This window comes from Petaurus breviceps, unplaced genomic scaffold, assembly GCF_028583685.1.
Source record: "Petaurus breviceps papuanus isolate PSGF00001 unplaced genomic scaffold, PetGlider_PUasm1.0 90925, whole genome shotgun sequence".
Lineage (NCBI taxonomy): Eukaryota > Metazoa > Chordata > Mammalia > Diprotodontia > Petauridae > Petaurus > Petaurus breviceps.
The window spans coordinates 11,828,594-11,848,260 of record NW_027187380.1 but is presented as its reverse complement, the minus strand read 5'-3'; the positions used below and the strand labels follow the sequence as shown (position 1 = coordinate 11,848,260).

The 19,667-nt window shown below is 45.9% G+C and overlaps 2 protein-coding genes across 8 annotated transcripts in view; one reads left to right on the top strand and one right to left on the bottom strand.

The window, feature by feature from the left end:
• The window catches only part of CDK3 (cyclin dependent kinase 3), a 36,010-nt gene extending 20,850 nt beyond the window's left edge, over window positions 1-15,160 (top strand). Inside the window, exons 4-12 of one of the 6 annotated variants that reach the window (XM_069076344.1) lie at window positions 9,015-9,156; window positions 10,455-10,460; window positions 11,292-11,417; window positions 11,760-11,837; window positions 11,942-12,062; window positions 12,158-12,328; window positions 12,429-12,530; window positions 12,823-13,026; window positions 14,341-15,160. In XM_069076344.1, the coding sequence (XP_068932445.1) occupies window positions 9,015-9,156; window positions 10,455-10,460; window positions 11,292-11,417; window positions 11,760-11,837; window positions 11,942-12,062; window positions 12,158-12,328; window positions 12,429-12,530; window positions 12,823-13,026; window positions 14,341-14,466 (1,076 nt within the window). In that variant the 3' untranslated portion in view covers window positions 14,467-15,160. Of the gene's footprint in view, window positions 1-9,014; window positions 9,157-9,176; window positions 9,651-9,760; window positions 10,977-11,287; window positions 11,418-11,759; window positions 11,838-11,941; window positions 12,063-12,157; window positions 12,329-12,428; window positions 12,531-12,822; window positions 13,027-14,340 lie in introns of those variants that run through there. The other 5 variants (XM_069076343.1, XM_069076340.1, XM_069076342.1 and 2 more) reach the window with 5 other exon arrangements.
• A 687-nt stretch (window positions 15,161-15,847) lies between these two features.
• EVPL (envoplakin) overlaps window positions 15,848-19,667 on the bottom strand; it is a 40,273-nt gene continuing 36,453 nt past the window's right edge. For both annotated transcript variants that reach the window (XM_069076333.1, XM_069076334.1), the window contains exon 22: window positions 15,848-19,590. In XM_069076333.1, coding sequence (XP_068932434.1) covers window positions 16,141-19,590 — 3,450 coding nt within the window. In that variant the 3' untranslated portion in view covers window positions 15,848-16,140. The remainder of the gene's footprint in view (window positions 19,591-19,667) is intronic.

The following is a 19,667-nucleotide window of genomic DNA, read 5'->3' as shown; positions in this document are numbered from 1 at the left end:
GGAGAATAACAGGGAGAGCAGGAAAGGGGCTGGGATTTTCTGTCATAGCCAAAGGCCAGAAGCAGAGTCAGTCACATGTCACTGTTATGGAATACACCGAAGTGGTAAGAAATAACAAATTTAGGGCATTCAGATAAATAAGGGGACACTTACAAAACGAGGAGAATTATGTAGATATAAAGATGTAAGTGAAAAGGTCTTGGGCCTCTGGACAGAAGATTTTCTAACTCCTACCACTGGTAGACCCTCTGCTGATACCACCCAATGACCGTGGAAGGTAAATTGTGGTCCTTCCTCCTTCCTTCTCTATAGTAATAATAGCTAGTATTTATTGAGCTTTAAAATTTGCCAAAGCACTTTACAAATATTATGTATTTGATCCTCACAACAGCTATGGGAGGTAGGTGCTGTTGTTATCCCCATATTTCAAATGAGGAAACTGAGGCAGACAAAGAGGCTAGTACAGGTAGTTTCTGAATACAGATTTGAACTTGGGTCTTCCTAACTTAAGGTTTAGTGCTGTGGCCACAGCATATCTATCAACATACCTAGCTGGCTTAAGCACTATACAGTAATCAACTAGCTAGGCAGGGTTCAAAACTCCCTGATATATATATAATATATATCAAGATCTTCCCAAGTTGTTGTTATTCAGGCATATGACCCTGTTACACAGATAACACATGGAAGGCACTGGAGGACTTCAGACTCCAGCCTCTTAAAAGATTCAGTCTTGATCAGACAGAGAGACACTTTCGAAGGGCTTAATAATCAGCTTTATTCTAGTCTAGTCTTCTCAAAGGAAGTTGCTGATAATGGGAGCATCAATTCCTACAGCATTCCCTAACAACCTTTCTCTCAAGTGCCAGCAGGAAGGGTGGGGAAACTACCCCAGTGTTTTGATGGGGTCAGTTGAGACTGGCACAGCTTGTGCACTCCCCTAAATCCCCTCAAGCCTTGATGGAGGCTGGTCAAGACACACACAGATTCCCCTATGGTTTCCCTGTAGCCTCCCCATTCACTTACCAGTGCCCACTTGCTTTATAGGGCAACAGACAAAGAAGGCATCTTGCCAACATTAAGCTCACAGGTTAACTTGAGCAATATTGTCATTCTGTGCAAGCATAGTAAATATCACTTGTCACCCCCATATTTCACAGCGCAGCCTCAGTAGGACTATCACTATGATTCTAGAAATTACTATCTAGGATTTTGGGGCTATTCTGGGAGTTATAATCTAACACCTGGAAACTAGACATTGACATGACCATGGCTCCTGAGAAACTGAACTCTAAAAAGGATAATAAGATTCTCCTTACATACAGACCCTACTTGTTTTTTGGTTTTGTTTTGTTTTTTTGACAAAGATTCTTGAATGGTTTTCCATTTCCTTCTCCAGCTCATTTTACAGATGAGGAAACTGAGGAGAACAGAGTTCAGAAACTTGCCTGGGGTTATATAGTAATTGTCTGAGGCAAGATTTGAACCAGCTTGATGCTCTATCCACTGCACTACATACAAGGAAGTATCTAATCCAGTTGAGCCCAGCTTAAAATAGCCATCCAGGTTTTACAGCCACCTGTGTTTTCATCTTCTTTTCTTCTTTTCATCTGTGCTTTTACCACAGTCTTCAGTTAAAGTGATATTTTTTCCCCTTTCAGTGCTTGTGATTCTCAAGAAATCCAGGTCCTTTCTGACTATTGTTCATAACCCCACCCAACTGATTGTAAGATTAAACCATCTTCCTTCAAGATCTACAATACCCCATTTTGGTTACTTTTCACTCTTTGTGTCTTCTCCCATAGTTCCCTAAAACAGTCTCCCTTTTTTGCACACACTTGACGACACTATTCTGTCTTGAAAATCTCAATTTCTTTTCTCTAGTCTGGAGTCTTTATGCCTAGAGAAATTCCAAAAATGCTATTGATTGTGTGTGTATAAGTGTGTTAAGTAAAACTTACAATATACTTCCCTCTCAACAATCTCATAAAGAAGGCATTATAAATAATATTATTTACACTTGAGAAAATCAAGACTCTGAGATAGGAAGTATTTTAACCAAAGTAACATACTTGAGAAATGTCAAAGCTAGAATTTGAATTAAGCTCCCTTGTGATTCCAAGTCCAATGTTCTTTCTTTTTACTTTTTAATGATGCCTTTTTTTTTAAGCACCATAATAATTTCCTGGTATATTCTCCTTCCTCCTCCCCTCCTAAAATAACTTTCTCTTGTAAAAGAGAAAAACAGTCAAGCAAAACCTATGCACATCAGGACTGAATTTTGGAAGGAAGAAAAGAGGGAAGGAAAGAAACATTTATATGATTCCTACTATGTGCCAGGCACGGTGCTAAGTGCTTTACAAATATTATCTCATTTGATCCTCACAACCTCCCTGGAAGGTGGGTATCATTATTATCTTCATCTTACATTTGAAAAAAACTGAGGAAAACAGAGATTAAATGACTTGCCCAGAATCACACAGCTAGTAAATGTCTGAGACTGTATTTGAACTCAGGTCTTCCTGACTCCAGGTTCTGTTCTCTATTCAATGTTTGGCATGTGTAGATGCCCCTCCCCACCCTCTGGCACTATGGATAGAAGGTCCATTTTATTTGTCTTCTTAAATCAATATTTGCATTTAATCCTATTTGAGCTCCTTTTGAATATGACTTTCATTTATGTCATAGTCTTTATGCTTAAATTATTCTCCTGGTTTTTCAGGTCTTCCCAGGGTTCTCTGGATTCCTCATAATTTTCATTTCTTACCATTCAGGACACTGACATGTGATTGCTTCATTCAGGCCCCAAGTGAAGGAAAGGTACTGACTTTGCGGCCAGCCTTTGGCTATCACAGCAAATCCCAGCCCCTTCTCCACTCCATCTGCTGCTCTCCAAACAGTTGGCTACTCCCTGCTCTCAAACCTTTTCCAACTGGCTCATTTCTGACCAGTGAATGACCCCTTTCCTTTTCTTGCTGTCCCTACCATCATGAACCACATTATTATGCTTGATGTTTCCAAGACTCCTCAAACCCATCCTGTTCCTCATTCTGTTCCTACCTCTGTGTTATTTTAACAATACTTCACATAAGTTTCATGTAAGATTGGAAGACTGTATCACTCACTCTATCAGCTATGATATTCACATCCCCATAGTTTTATACTGGGTAACTTTTCTTTTTCCTTTACAGGGAAAAAAATGGGAGTTTCAGTATGATATAAATTGGGGGAGGAGGATTTTCCCACAAGCCACAGATAGAGAAGGGAGACAAAATGGTAAATTCATTAAAGCTTAGCAAAATGCCTAAGAAAATGCAAAAATGGAAAAACTTCAGAAATTCTGGCACAAATCATCAATGTTAATAGTGTAAGAGTGAAGGCACTTGGGTTTTTTCCTTGTTTTCCTCCTCATGGGCTGAGGTAGGTATATAGAAAACAGACTACCAATTTTCTAGGATTTACTTCTTTTTATTTATTTATTAGCAATCAGGGTTAAGTAACTTGTTCAAGGTTACACGGCCAGGTGTTTCTGGGTGGGTGCTAAGTGTCTGAGCCCGGATTCGATCCCCAGGTCATCCTGACACTGGAGCCGGAGCTCTTACTTGCTGTGCTACCTGGCCGCCCCTAGGATCTACTTCTTGGCACCAAGTAAAGGGAGTATTTAGCAAATATCTTGTTCATTTGATTGTTGCCAAGAATAGCTTGAAAGGCAGAATATCATAGTTGAACATCATCTGTAAAATGAGATTAATAGTACTTGTGGCATCTATTCCAGAAGATTATTGGGTATATAAGATAATGGGTATAATAATGCAAAGTCCTTTGCATGCATTATGTCTGTAAATAATGTTAGAGTTATTTTTGGTGTCAAAGGAAAATATTAATGCTAACACTGAACTCTGTAGTTTTAGGCTCAAGAATTTTGGACAATTTTATTCAATTTAACATTAAACTAATATTCAAGTATTTCTGTCTTGGAGGGAGAGATGCCCATGTAAGTAGAGCCCTCCATGCTCTCTGATATGACTTTTTGCCCCAAGATAGTTTTAGGTGCCATTTATTATAGGAATCTTGAATAAGAAAAAGGTATATTGAAACACAGACTGGGTTAATAATCAAGATCTCATTCCTTTTATCAGTTTCTTGATCCTTTCTCCTTTCTTGATGGAGACCTCAGATAGGAAGGCTATGATATGAACAAGAACAGAATTAAATTTGGTTATTGCCTTTAATCCATTTTCCCAAGAGAAACATTCTGTCCTCAGACTTACTACTCACTTTCCCAAGGGACTTTTTCAAGGATTTCAAAAGGAGCAGAGAGAGGGAATTTCTTAATAATTCTAGATAAACTAAGAAGGAGGTTTTTAGTATGCTTCCATTCAATAAGGAAGTTATGATGAGAACTGATTCCTCGTCTTTCCTAAAGGGAACTGAATGGAAAAGTGAGTTGGAGTCCTGAAGACCTGAGTCCCAACCCTGTTTCATATACTTACTAGCTTTGTGACCCTGAGCAAGTCACTTAACCTCCATGACCTTCAGTTTTTCCCATCTATAGAATGAAATTAGAGCAGCTAAGGTGGCACTGTGGATAGAGCTTCCGCCCTGGGGACCTGAATTCAAATCCAGCCTCAAACACTTACTAGCATTGTGACACTGGGCAAGTCACTTAACCCTGTTTGCCTCAGTTTCCTCATATGTAAAATGAACGGGAGAAGGAAATGACAAATCATTTTAGTGTCTGCCAAGAAAACCCCAAATACCATCACAAAGAGCTGGACACGACTGAAAAACAACTGAACAACAACAAAACGGAGATAATAATACCATCTAGTAAAAAGAAGTTATGACTTGAGTCTATGTCTTTGGATTCCAGATCCAGTTATCTTTTCAGTATATCAAGTTTGTTGTTATTGTTTGTCTTTCATTCTCAAAGAGGACCATGGCATCAGGGAGGTGATGCCACGATATGCAAGAAAATTGGATTTAAGTGAGAGAGCAGGTAGATAACCAACATGGACCATTTAGGACCACACATTTTCCTGATTTGGCTTTGTTTTTCCTGTTGTTCAAATGCATCACTCACTTTATGTTATTCAGTGCTTCTTAAACTGTGGGTTTTAAGACCCATAGTTTAAGAAGCACTGAAGGGGTCATGAGTGGAAAAAGTTTAAGAAGCCCTGATTGTAGATAACTCATCAGGTCACCACAGAATAGTGCCTATATGTGACAGGATGCCTCACTGTGACGACACACGCTTGATTTTCAAAGCAGGATTGAAATCTGGGTCAGCTCATCCCCAGGACTTATGCCACCTGGCAGCAATTTCCATGTAAAGGAAGAAGGCTGGACATGGGCTCAGAGGATATTAAAGCTGGAGAACATCTTCACACTCTCTTCATTTTATTCAAGAGAAAACTACGATGTTGGGGAAAACTTTCTAACAATTAAAGTGGTTTAGAAGTGGGATGGGCTGACTTAAGGACTGGAAGGTCAGAAAGCAGAGCTGAGCTTCACATCCATGACTTTTGATTCCAAATTCAGGGCTCTTTGCTCCACACCTCTTTAACATGGAGTTGCTGATAATTGCTAGCTCAGAGAACACCCCTGAGAGACACAGGATGGCATGCCAGGTCAATTGGTTAGGCATTTATTAAGCACCTACTGTGTGCCAGGCACGGAGCTAAGCTCTAGTGCTACAAAGAAAAGCAAAAGAGAGTCCTTGCCCTCAGGGAGCTCACAGTCTAATGGTATTAATAGTGTCTTTAGTAAGGTACTAAGAGAGGACTAGAATGGGAAACCAGAAAGATTATTGTGTCAAACCTCAAATACCTTTTCCTTTATGGAGTAATTTTTACTCTGAGTCACCTCTCCACAGCCCATCAAGCTGTCACAGCATCTTCTTGAAAACCCACTTAATCCTCTGACTAGGTTCACATGAACTTTCACCCACAAGGAGGGGCAAACTTAGAACTGGAAACCGAATGTGAGATGGAAGGAATCTTAGTAATGTATAGTAACTTAATTTTATTTTTTCAGCTTATGCATTTAATGCTTCCTAAAGAACTGAATGTGATTGCATGCTTAGAATCATAACTGTAGCAATCTTGGCCATAATCAGCTTTTTTTTGTAGTGAATTTTTTTATTTTCAATTTTTTTAGTAAGATAAAATTAATCAGCAACAAATGCAAACATTTCAGTATACCTAAGATTATATAAGAAACAGATTCTGTTCTATACAAATTGTTTTTTTTTAATTGGGTTTTAATTTAATTAAAAAATACAAAAGTGGGTTTTAAAAGAGGATATATATGATATCTATATCTGTATCTCTATACATATCTATAATATATAAATATATATAAAACAAAATTTTAATAAGGTAGTATAAATGATATATATGATATCTATATCTCTATACATCTCTATAATATATAAATATATTTTATACATAAATATATATTATGTATAATATATACATAAAATATACATAATATATATTATATATATAATTTTAATAAGGTAATACCACAATTTGTGTCCCATTGTGTACTTATTTCTGTTTTCTATTCTGCATTAAAAAAATGTTTTGTTCTTGCTTCTTTTTTTTTGCATCTGTCACTCTTCAATATCCCATCCTTCTTCCCCTGGCTGTAAAAGCTCCTTCTTGTAATCAGTCTGAATAGTCAAGCAAAACAAATATATATTTATGAGCCAATTCTCAAGATGCTTGAGATTAAAGAGAATATAATCCTATTAGGTTGGCTTTAGGAATTTATAGAAGCAATGAAGCAGCTGCAAAATGAAACATTTAGGGTCAGTGATTCCTTCTGTACAGAATTATTTAAATGAAGATCAAAATGTTGATGATGATTAAGAAACATCAACCTCAGCAAAAGATTTTTGACAGGTCTTTATAGGTCATGCTACTCATGCTTCTTAAGGAATGGGGATTTGGGGAATCAAGGGAGAGGTTCAGTGGTAGGTGTTAAACACCCAAACATTATATTTGTTCCCTACGAGGCTTAGGGCAGTGGTGAAGCAAGTCTTGGATTTTCCCCATACACTTTCATGGATCATTATCCTTCCCAGCTTGCAAAATGGCAGGGACTTTTTTTGACCCTCTTCAAGCCTCTCCTTTTGCAGAGAAGCAAGCTGAGGCTTAGGAGGGACCAGCCCCTCATTCAAGATCACACCTAGTTAGTATAGGAACTGGGATCAGAACTTGTTTCGTTGTTTCAGTTGTGTCCCACTCTTTGTGACTCCATTTGGGGTTTTCTTGGCAAAGATACCTCTTCCTTCTCCAGCTCATTGTACAGATGAGGAAACTGAGGCAAACAGGATTAAGTGACTTGCTCAGAGTCACACAGCTAGTAAGTATATGAGGCCAATTTGAACTCAGGTCTTCCTGGCTCCAAGGCCTAGTGTTCTATGCACTGCGCCACCTAGTGGCCCTGATCAGAACTCAGGTATCCTGATTTCAATCCCCTACCCTCCCACCCCCCCCTTTTTTTTTCTTTTTTAAGCAATTGGGCTTAAGTAACTTGCTCAAGGTTACACGGCCAGGTGTTTCTGGGTGGGTGCTAAGTGTCGGAGCCTGGGATTCGATCCCCAGGTCATCCTGACACTGGAGCCGGTGCTCTTACTTGCTGAGCCACCTGGCCGCCCCTCAATCCCCTACCCCATTTAATGACAATTCAACTACCTGTTTTTAGATGCCTCCATGTGCATGCTACTGTGTTAGGCTTTGAAACCACAAGCATACCAGACTAAAAGAAAATTGTAGTTAAAGGAAATAAATAACCCCTGCATTATCTATTTGGAAAGTTTGTTATATACATTCGATATGTAAAACGGAAACACTTTGGAGTGGATTCTGTTCACCCAGACATACCCTGAGCAGTAGTAGTGGTTGTTCTAAATTCAGGCCCAGGAACTGGGAGCATCTGGAAGTACTTGCCTTTCTCTTAGATGGGAGGTGTTTGTCAGCAGACACCTTGAGCCTCTTAGAGAGGTGCTTTCATTCTTGGAAAGGCAGAATAATGGCAGTGTAAAGAGTTGTGGACTCAAGGTCTGAAGGCCTGAGTTCAGGTCTCATCATTTGTCGCTAGCTTTGTGATCACTGGTAAGTCATTTCAGTCCTCTGAGACTGTTTCCCTATATATCAAATGGGGACAATAATATACTGCCTATAGCTCAAGGTTGTTGTAAGTGCTTTGTAATCTGACAGGTATTAATATGATTGATTACTATGATTCTGATTATAATCCACCCCCACTTCTCATCCCCAAACCTTAGCAAGGACTAAATTAAAGAAAACATATCCAGTACATAGTGAATAACTAGGGATCAAAGACCAGATGGAAACCTGATAGCCCAGGTTCCAAAGATCACATAGAAAGACACATAGATAAGATTGATTGTTAGACAGGTTTGGGGAGGTGTGGATCCTGGAATTCCTCCTACTAAATGAACAACAGAATGAGGTCTGTGGGGAGTACCTAAGAAACAGGTCATTTATATACTGATCTCAGAGTATCTTTGAGACCACTGACACATCCTTTGTGTCTCTAGTTACCCAGATCTGAATGAGTTATAAGAAGCTAGGCTCCCCCCACATTAAGGGCATGCATGATGGTGCTTGGGACACCTTCCTCAGGGGGCCTGAAATGAGAGAGGGGAGATGCATGAAGTAAATAACATGAGGAGGGTGGGAAGCAGGGATAAGTTTGTGCCCCAAAGTCCTCAAATTACCCTTTTGATTCAAAAACACATGTCCCCTTTTCCCCATGGTCTTATCCTGCCTGTAGACATTTATTTTGAGGATAAAAGATCTCTAGGTTATTCTAGTATCCTGTATGTCATTGATTCTCTCCCCTTCCCAGCTCCCACCCATTGGCAAAAACTAGAAATAAAATGTGAGGGGTATGGGATGTTGCCAGAATGTAATGGTGGTATTGTGTGGTGTTGGCACCTGCACGGCAAAGCTATTTGCACTGTTGTTTATGTCTTTCAGATAAGGTTTCCATGGTAAAGGCTCGTGTGCTGACTTGTGTGGAGGGGATAAACCTGCCTTTGTTAGAACAAGCCATCCAGAAGCAGAGGAAGTATCACCAGGAGAGGGAACGTTGGCAAGAGAAGGGCAGCCAAGAACATAGGCAGGAGAGCAAGGACAATTCTTAGTCCTGGCTTGCACCCAAGACTATACCTCCTTGACAGATTTGTTAAGTCTTTTCCTGGAGCAAAGGTGTTAGTCTGGCCCCTGGCCCTTACTTGTTTTCATGCTGTGTTAGAGGAAATGGTGTGCCAAGAAGATGAATCCTCATATTATAATATTGGAAGGAATCCAGAGAAGGCAGCATGTGTCCTATAGGCAGGCAGAGATCTGGGGGAACAGATATATGGCACTCCAACATTCATCTGTTTGTCTCCGTCATAGCCCATATGCTAGTGTGAAAACAGAGCTGTAAGGGACTAAATACCTCTTTCCCCAAAAGGGCCCACTTGTTTTCCCACATTTTGGGGGGAGTGTGGTGATGAAAGTTAATGGAAGCAATATTTTTTGTTTTCCACAGGGCTGGGTATTCAATATTAGATGTTTTTTGTGTGACCTATGGACCAACCTTCCCCACCCCCTTCCCATTTGGACCAGGTTAGATTCTTGGGGGCAAAGTTTCTTTCTCTGGTTACTACCTCCACCCTCAGAGATTATTCCGGGAAATTTCTTAAATAAACCTTAGGTATAACTTTTCTTTTTAACAGTAATTACTTTATTCTGAACTTAACAAGACACCAAATACAATGAGCATTTCCATATATGAAGCAGAACAGAACAAAGAGGATTACACATGTGGTTCAGGTATAGTTATACCTATCAGGTGTAGGACAACCTTTATTGGACTCACTACAGAAAAGACATGAGACGCAAGGGAACATAAGACACGGCCAATTTGAATCTCCCAGGTTATCAGACACTATGGGACTGATGTTCCTCATTCACTGCAGACCCATACTGTCAGAGCTACTCGCAGCAAAAAGAGGGAAGGAAGTGGCAAGGACCAGCCTTGGGGGAGACCGCTGTCCCCCTCCATGGTGGCCTCAGGCCCTCCCGCTGAGCTGCAGAAGCCGTGTTCATGGTCCTCAGCCTTCCCTGTGGAGCATCTTGTTGGGGAGTTCGAACACAAGAATTCTCCAGTCTGGAGATTTTCAAACTTGCACTTGCCTGTGTGGTGCCCCCCAGACTGGGGAGTGCTCCTGGGAGCACTCATCTCTGACTTGTGCCCTGGGGGTTGGGGTTAGTGGGGGGTGCATGCCCTGTCCTCGTGGCATCTTGGCCTGGAAGTCCAAGGCAGAGAACATGACCCCCTCCCTCCTCTGCAGGGTCTTGCCCCTTCACACCTTCCTGAAGCCCACATGGGGAGCCTGCCCCAGATGGGGAAAGGGGGAGGTCCTGGAGTGCTTGGTGACCTTCCTGCCGCTCAGGGGCAGGGCTGGGAGGGACTGGGACCCTGGGCCCCAGGAACTGCAGGGGAGGCCCAAGACCCTCAGGCTGGGAAGTGAAATGGGTGGGTGGGCTCCTGGACCTGGCCAAGGTCATGGAGGTCATCAGCTTGGGTCAGGATCCGAACCCAGGTTCCCCAATGGCAGGTAGGCGCTAGGCCCTCAGCCTGTTAGACTCTACGGCTGCCTCCGGGGCCCCTGTGGGTGGCCTTTGACCTCTGACCTCTGGGGCTGTTCCCAGGGTGCCCCTGAGGAAGCCAGAGCCAGATTGGGGGAGGTGGGGAGGGAGGGACCAGAGGCCAGCAGGAGGAACAGGAGGTTTGATCCTCCCTGCCCTCCGTAGGGGGCAGCAGCAGGGCAGGTGGGGGATGGGTGATGTTGATTTCAGTGCTTGTGGAGACTCCCAGTGCTCTGGAGGACCAGACCTCAGGCCTCTCAGGCCCCAGGGTGAGAGAGAGCCTGGGAGGCGGGGCAGGAGGTGACTCCCAGGCCAGGGCACTGAGGGAGGGGGAGCAGGGGCCCCAGGCAGGTCGAAGCGACCCCTGGGCAGGCGGGAGGGGCCCCGGGCAGGCCGCAGCCCCTCGGGTCCCTGGGGTCTGGGGGCGGGCTGGGCCCTGGGATGCTCAAGGTGGGCCCTCTGTGCCGAAGGCAGGCAGGAGGGGTCCTGACAGGTCCTCTGTCCCCCAGGCAGGTGGGAGGAGCCCCGGGCAGGCCGCAGCCCCTTGGGTCCCTGGGTTCTGGGGGTGGGCTGGGCCTGGGGATGCTCAGGGCGGGCCCTCTGTCCCTCAGGCAGCAGTGCTGGCATGGACGTGTTCCAGAAGGTGGAGAAGATTGGGGAGGGCACCTACGGGGTGGTGTACAAGGCCAGGAACAAGCAGACAGGGCAGCTGGTGGCCCTGAAGAAGATCCGCCTGGATTCGTGAGTGCGGGGGCTGCCTCCCCCAGGCCCCGCACCCGGCTCAGACGTTGCCACTCTCCCCTCTTCCCAGCCCCCCACTTGTAGATTCAGCTTCTCTCCTGTGCCCCGGGGAGCATTGTCCCCAGCTCTGTCCCTCTGGGGCCTTCCTCACACCAGGGGATGGATGTGTCCAGGGAGGCCAAGCTGGAGACACCTGCTTGAGACAGCTGGGGTTGTTCTCATGCCCAGAAAGTCAGCTGCCTCCAAGGTGGGGGGAGGGGGGTCATTTCAAATGAAGAGCCCCTCAAACCATAAGCTGCCCCCATAGCTCCTGCCACCCCTGCAACCTATTCCTTACTGCAGGGAGACTGAGGGTGTCCCAAGCACCGCCATTCGGGAGATCTCCCTTCTCAAAGAACTTAAGCACCCCAATATCGTCAGGTAAGTTGGAGGGGAGAGGCCAAAGAGAAGGAGGGGCTCTCCCTACCCTACCTCCCCCTGACTGGGAATATGGCTAGTTTTTGTGACTGGAGTCTTCTCACCAGGCTGCTAGATGTGGTACATAGTGAGAAAAAGCTGTACCTGGTGTTTGAGTTCCTCAGCCAGGACTTGAAGAAATATATGGACTCAGCTGCAGCCACAGAACTCCCTCTGCACCTGATCAAGGTACCATGAGATAGGAGAGGGTGGGCATGGTGGTGCCTCCCACCCACCCAGACCCAGCTACACTCCTGCTAAGCCTTCTCACCCTTCTGTTCTAGAGCTACCTCTTCCAGCTGCTCCAGGGGGTGAATTTCTGCCATTCTCATCGGGTCATCCACCGTGATCTCAAGCCCCAGAACCTTCTCATCAATGAGTTAGGTGCCATCAAGCTGGCTGATTTTGGGCTGGCCCGGGCCTTTGGCGTGCCCCTGCGTACCTACACCCATGAGGTACCATTGGGTTAGGGAGCAAAGCTCTTCTTGTGTGTGGGCTGGACTGCTACTCAACCACCAGGGCTGCCCAGAGTGGCACTGGCTTCTGCCTCTACAGGTGGTAACCCTCTGGTATCGTGCTCCTGAGATTCTCCTGGGATGCAAGTTCTACTCAACAGCCGTGGATGTCTGGAGCATTGGTTGCATCTTTGCAGAGATGGTAAAGGGAGACAAAGGAGGGTCACCAGGAGGTGTTGTGTTGAACTTAGGCTCAGTCCTCTGGGTAGTGTAGGAGTTGGGCTAGCCGGTGGGCTGAGCAAACTAGCCATACCTCACAGCTACAGAATCCCTAGGCATAGCTCTGGGAACAGGTTAGCTCAAAAGGTTCTACTTTTGACTTTCCCCAAGCCCTAGAAGCTTACTCTGTGTTGGATTCTGCTTTGAGGGGGATTGAGAGTAGAAAAAGGAAGTAGGCCCTGGGGGTAACAAGGAGGCCACTTCTCTCCCTTCAGGTGATGCGCAGGGCCCTGTTTCCTGGGGATTCTGAAATTGACCAGCTGTTCCGAATTTTTCGGACCCTGGGCACACCCAGTGAGGCCATGTGGCCAGGGGTCACCCAGCTGCCAGATTATAAGGGGAGTTTCCCCAAGTGGAACAAGAAGTCGATAGAGGAGATTGTGCCTAGCCTTGACCCAGAAGGCAAAGACCTGCTCATGGTAGGTGAATGAAAGATGGAAAAGAGGGTGTCTGCCTCCAGCTGTTGCTCTGGAATCTGGTCCATTAGGGTGAGGAACTTTGCCTGCTTTGGCAGGAGCCAGTCCAATCAGCCAAGCCCATCTGTTTTTTATTTCCTGCATTTAACTTGCTCATCCCTGCCTCATTAGTTAGAACCACTTCCCCCACAAAAACATAGCTAACATTTTAATGGCACTTCAAAGTTTGTCAAGGGCTTTACATTTGATGCTCACAAAGGAGTAGGTGCTATTATTATCCCCATTTTACAGATGAGCAAACTGATCCTCAGAGCAGTTAAGTGATTTACCTAGGGTCACACAACTAGTAAGTATATGAGTCAAGATTTGAACCCAAAATTAAGGCAGACAGAGGTTAAGTGACTTGCCCAGGGTCATGCAGCTAGTGAATGTCTGAGGCTGGATTTGAATTTAGGCCTTCCTGACTCCAGGTTCAGTGCTCTGTCCACTGAGCCATGTAGCTGCTTCTATCTCAGTTTACTCATCTACAAAGTGGGGATAATAATAGCACCTATATCACTGACATAAAATTGGAAGGAACCCTCTTAAATTTATTTATGATAAAGAAACTGAATGATTTAACCACTCTGAGTCTCAGTTTCCTCATCTGTGAAATAAGAATAATGATAACACTTACCTAACGATTTTTTTGAGGATCAAATGACAGTGTGTGTAAAGTACTTGGCAAACTTTAAAGGGATACACATTTGATTAATATTGTTTTCTGATGCCTATGCTAGCTGCCCAAATGCCCCATAGAAATTAGCATGAGGGGAGTACTTTCTATACTAATAAGGCAAGACTCTAGGGAAACTGAGGCAGAAAACTGCAAGGGACTGGCTGGACCTGGTATGAGCCACAAGAGTCACCCTCAAGGGCCTTTTTGGACCTCCATACTCCACAGGCTCACTTTCAGGTTCCCAGAGACACTAACCTTTTCATAAAGAAGAGCCTGTCCCTACTTGAGCTGTCAGGGGAAGCAGGAGAGGTTGGTTGACTCATCCACAGTTGTTAGAAATCTCTCTACAGGTTCCAACATTTTTTCTTCCCAAATTGAATCCCATCCCAACTCTTCTAGCAGGTTATTTTCTGTTTGACATTCTCTCCACACAGCTTCCCTCTAGAAGAAATCCTGGGGTTAGTTGGGATGGCCTACAACTTCTCTGGGCCTAAGCCTGTGCACTCTCATCTTCATCCTCATTATCCTCACCACAGTCCGGGGTGATTGGGGAAGAAGGCAGAAGGGGGCCTTAACATGCTTTTCTCCTTCCTTTACAGCAGCTGCTGCAGTATGACCCAAACAGGCGCATCTCAGCCAAGGCAGCTCTAACACATCACTATTTCTCCACCTGCAAGTCATGCTCAGCCCCACACCAGTGTGTGCTGGAGCATTTTTGCCAGTGAAGGGGATGGGTGTCCAGCTTATGCCCCTTTACCCCTCCTTTCTCAGGCCCAATACCCCAAGTCCCTTCTACAGCTACAGCTCTAGCCACCTTTCCCTAATGTTGGGGAGGAATTATAGGCATGGTGGGCTTCATGTCTAGGTTCAGCTGTGGCCTGGGGACCACGAGGGGCTAGGTTTGGACCAGTCCCTCTACCAGGTTAATGAGAGTTCCCATGTTCTTCGTTGGGTTTGACAGTGTCACTTCAGAGTGGAGGGCACAGCTGCCTCATAAGGGAGAAGGAGAAGTGAGGGAGCAGCTCCCTTGTACTTAGGAATACTGGTGGGGGGTGCTCAGAGAAAGAGGGCCAATTTTTTTCTTAATCTGCTTTGCTCTCCTCCTTAGGAATTGATCTCTTGACATCATTAAACTTAACCCAAACTCTACATTCAAGTCAAGAATTACAAGGTAGAGGGGACTCTGTTCCTGCACCCCACATCCAGTCCCCCTGCTGTTCTTTTGGGGTTTAAACTATTTAGGAAAGAGTTTAATTCCATTTAGAAGAGTTAGAGGAGAGGGGAATTTTTCCTTACATGGTCAGTGGCAAGTATGTGAATTGGGTGTGTTTTCAGCAGTTAACTGTTTACTTATGATGTAATTGCATTCATTTGGTCTTAGATTTAAGAATAAGAAATAAAAATGACATTTCTAAGCTTCGTGATGTCTGTCCCTTCAGTGGAAAGGGACCACAGGGAAGGGAAAAGTCAGCATGACTCACTAGAGAGCTGAAGTTAGTCTGTAGGCCAGGAATTCTTAACTTGAGGCCTGTGAACTTTTTTTTTCAGCCAAAGTAAAACAAAGTTTATTAAAGATTCACCATGATGGGTAGACTCCTAAGGAGCCTAAGTATTTGTGGCACTTGTATTGGACAAGTGGGCCAGAGTAATCTGACATAGAATGAGTCTGCGCTAGATTCATCTCAGCCCCGTGAACTTTAAAAAAAATATATTTTGATAGCTATTTCAATGTAATTTGTTTTCTTTGTGACCCTAAGCATTTTATTTTATGCATTTAAAAATGTTTTCCAAGAAGGGGGCACAAAAACGATTAAGAACCTATACCCTGTGCAAAAAGAGATTGAGATGTACAGAGCACAGACAACAAATAAAATGGGGAGAAGATATTCAGGGGAGGCAGGAGGTCACTGTTATTTCAGTGGGACAGAGTTTGTATTCCCCTTTCTGAATCTCATCCCAGACAACTTGTCCTAGACCCAGAATCAGAGGCAGCAGAGCCTCTCCCATTGACCTGGGAGAAGTGTTTTCAATTCTCAGCCTGGGTCCCCACCCTCCCTGCCACAACCAGGCAAATCTATCCCATGTTTCAATTAATGACAGCCCAGCCACTGAGACAATGGGAGAGTTTATTGCATGCAATGGGTTGGAGAGTGTAGGAAAAGTCACACCAACCTCTGGGGCTAGGGAGATATGGTTAATCACCTAAGGCAGGGGAGCTCAGATACAGAGACCACTTTTCATGAGAAATCATTTGAACAAAGAGAGATTAGGGATCTGGCTGCCTTTGGAGGATAAAGGGAATTTTATTTAGCTAAAAAAAGATATATGACCTCTAATACATGCCTTCCTGCCTGCATGGCATGCATGAGGGATCCATTAGCACATTAGCATGGCATCCATTAGCACAGAGAGCGTGGCTGAGAAGGGGAGGCCGTGCGGTAGGAACAGTAGCTCTCTTGTGTTGCAGGGAGGAGCAGCAGGCCAGTCATCGGGTCTTTCTGGCAACGGGCCATAGCTTCCTTGTAACTTAGCCGCTCTTTGGAGATGGGGTCGATCAATTCTTTTTCATAGCTGGATTCATCCTGGAGGAGCTGAGCTAGCTCCTCATTGATCATGCCAGCCAACAAGGCTTGGGGAATAGGGATACGGCCTGTCCTCTTGGGATCAATGAGTCCTCCAGTGAGGTATTGAACCTGCAAGTGAGTCAGGGCACTCTCTCGGGGCATCCAGCCTTTCTGGATAGCCTCACCCACTGAAAGCCTCTTCCTCGTGACGGGGTCTTCAATGCCAGTGAAGGCCTTCTGGGCATTGAGCAACCTCTGAGTGGAAGTGTTCTCGATCAGCCCCTGGTCAATGGCCTTGTGGACAGAGTAGCGCTCCCGTGTCAGGAGGTCCACGATGCCTCCTGTTGCTGCCTGGGCCTCAAGCAACTTCTGCCCAGTGATGGGGTCCAGCATCTTCTTGCCCACAGCGTTCTTGATGTTGCACTTGTTTTCAGTAGCTGTGTCATAGATACCTGCGATGGGAAAGGTGTCATCACCGAGGCCGAGTGAGGAACCAGGGGAGAAAATGCTGGTGGTATGGGAGGCCAGCGATGGTGAGGTGAGGGGTGATTTGGAGATGATAGAGCCAATGGAGAGCGGGGAAGTTTTGGTCTCTCCAGCCACCAGGAGAGCAAACTCGGAAATAGGAAGGTGGCCATCCTTATAGAGATGGTACTCCTCCTTGGTGATTCTTCTGCAGCGGAGGGCATCCTCAATGGAGTACTGCTTCCCGCTCTTCTTATCAAGGAGGACAGAATCCTCTCCACATGGGGTCATGGTGGTGATCTCTTCCCAGTCACATTCCCATTCTTGTAGCTGGATATACTGTCCCCGATCAATGATGCCTCTCTTATAGGCTTCATATGGTGACATATCTTTCCCTGTCTCTGGGTCTAAGATGGAGATCTTAGTGGAAAGGTTGGTCTCTCTCATTTGGGTGTCCTGACTCATCTCTTCTTGTTTCACTTTTAGCTGGAGGTCCCTTAAAGTCCTCTCCTTCTCATGGATCTGGTCCTTCTCTCGGAGAATGGCCTCCTCCAGATGAGAGAGCTCCTGTCCGCGTTGGGCCCTCTTCTGCCGGTCACTTTCTGTCTTCTGGCTGAGCAGTTTGGACTCCTCCTGTAAGCACAGCACCCTCTCCTGCTTCTGCCTCTCAAGCTCCCTCATTTCCTTCTCTAGCTTTGCTCGCTCCTGGCTGGCCTGGTTCCGGGTTTTCTGAAGATCGGCCTCTTCTCGAGACCAGGTCCTCTTCCGTGCCTCAGCCCTCTCTATCCTCTCCTTGAGTCTCCGCACATCCTCCTCCCTATTCTGTCTTGCAGTACGGTCCTTACTGAGCAGCTCCCACACGTGGGACCTCTCATTTTCTAAGACTTGGTCCTTTTCCACCCGGATGACCTCCTTGTAGATGGTCTTTTCCTGAGACTTGGTCTTCTGGAGGATGTCAATTTTAGCCTGCAGGTTCTTGCACTCCCGGTGTAAGTCCATCACCTGGTTCTTCTCACTGTCCAGATCCTGCCGCAGAGCCTCTGTAGACTTCTCCAGATCGGGGTCCTTCTCCAGCTTGACCAATTCCTCCATGATGATTTTCTCTTGCACCGCAGGAGGCCGCTGCTCTATCTCCTGGATCCTTAGGCTCAGCTGCCGCAGCTCCTTCTCAATGGCTAGCTTTTTGTCACGGTCCTCTTGGAAACTGAGGAGGTTCTCCTTCTTTTCCACTGTGGCCTGGAGCTGCTGTACCTCACGCTCCAGCTTCCGCCTGTTGGCTACTTCCTCATCCAGGCTACGGCTGAGGCGGCTGTGGTCCTCATGGAGCTTCAGGTCCACCTGGGTGACCACCACTTCCTTGACCACCACCTTCTCCTCAGGTCTCCTCCTCTCCAACAGCAGGTACTTGTTCTGCAGCTCGTAGACCACATCTTCTGTTGCCCTCCTCTTTTGCGTGGCATCACGCACCTCCCGCCGGAGGCGCTCTGCTTCCTTCTCTAGCACTGGGTCACTCTCATAACGGATCACTTCTTTGTTCACCATCTTGGTCTCTACCTTAGATCTCTCTCTCTTCCACTCATCCCGCTCCCCCTTCAGTCGGATGAGCTGCTCCTGAGACCGGCCATTGGTGTTGACCAGATCATTGAGCTGGGCCTTCAGCTGGTCAATTTCCCTGAGAATCTCTGGGCTCTTCTCATGTTTGACCACTTCTTGGATCACTTCCTTGTATTCAACAGCTGGCTTCTGGGCCCGGAGGATGGTCAGTTCTGGTAGGGTTCCCTCCACCTCCTTCTCAATGGCACTTCTCTTATTTGTGGTGTCCTGGAGCTCTGCTCTGAGCCGAGCAATCTCCTTCTCCGTCTCTGGATCCACTTGGAAGATCTCATTGACTCTCTCCTTGAATTCTACTTTGGGCTTCTGTTTTTCCACTAAGCTGTACTTGCTATGCAGGTCCTTCAGCTCCCTGGTCAGCATCATGTTCTTCTTCCTCTCCTCCTCAATGAGGTTCCTTAGTTTGACAGACTCTTTAAGGAGTCCAGGGTCCTGCTCCACTTTCTTCACCTCTTTCACAATGACCTTGGGCTCCAAAGAGCTGATCTGATGCTCCAGCTCTTGGGCACGAGCCCGCAACTTGACCATTGCCTCCTCTGTTGCCTTCCTGCGGCCAGTATCCTCCTCGATCTGCCTCTTCAGAGCCCAGGACGCCTTGACCATTTCAGGGTCTTTCTCCAACTTGACCACCTCCTTCACTACGACCTTTTCCTTCACATTTGCCTCCTTCTGTTCCAGAGTCACTAGTTCTCTTTTTAGCTGTTCTAGCTGGGCAGAGATGGTGGCATTGTCTCCCCGAAGATGTTTGATCTCAGCATGGATCTGGGTTGCCTGGCTGTCCAGGGTGGGATCCCTCTTGATTTGGGTGACTTCCTTGGTCAGTAGATGGGGCTGAATGTTCTTCTTCTCCTTTTCCAGCTGGGCTACCTGTCGGTTCACTACCTCCAGGTCTGCCTTCATGCTGGCCCACTTCTTGCCCTCCTCCTCCACCTGGCATTTCATTTTGGACAGGCTGCTCTCAAGCTTGGGGTCTCGGTAGAACTCTACCACTTCCTTTTCCTCCAGCCTCTCCACAGGCTTCTGGGTCTTCAGCAGCAGCAGCTGCTGCCTCTGCTCCTGGAGTTCCTGCTGTACTTGGGCCACCCGCTTCCTTTCCTCCTCCAGCTGGGCCTTCAGTGCCTGTGTCTCTGACTCTCTGTCCCCCTGGCTCTGGTTCTCAGACCACTGCTTGGGGTGATGAGCTGGCTGGATAGCCTCATTGATTTCCTTCTGTAGAGCAAGAGAGGGGAAAGTGTATGTGGCATGAAGGACCAGGAAGAGGAACCTTTCCTTTCCCACCCCGTTAG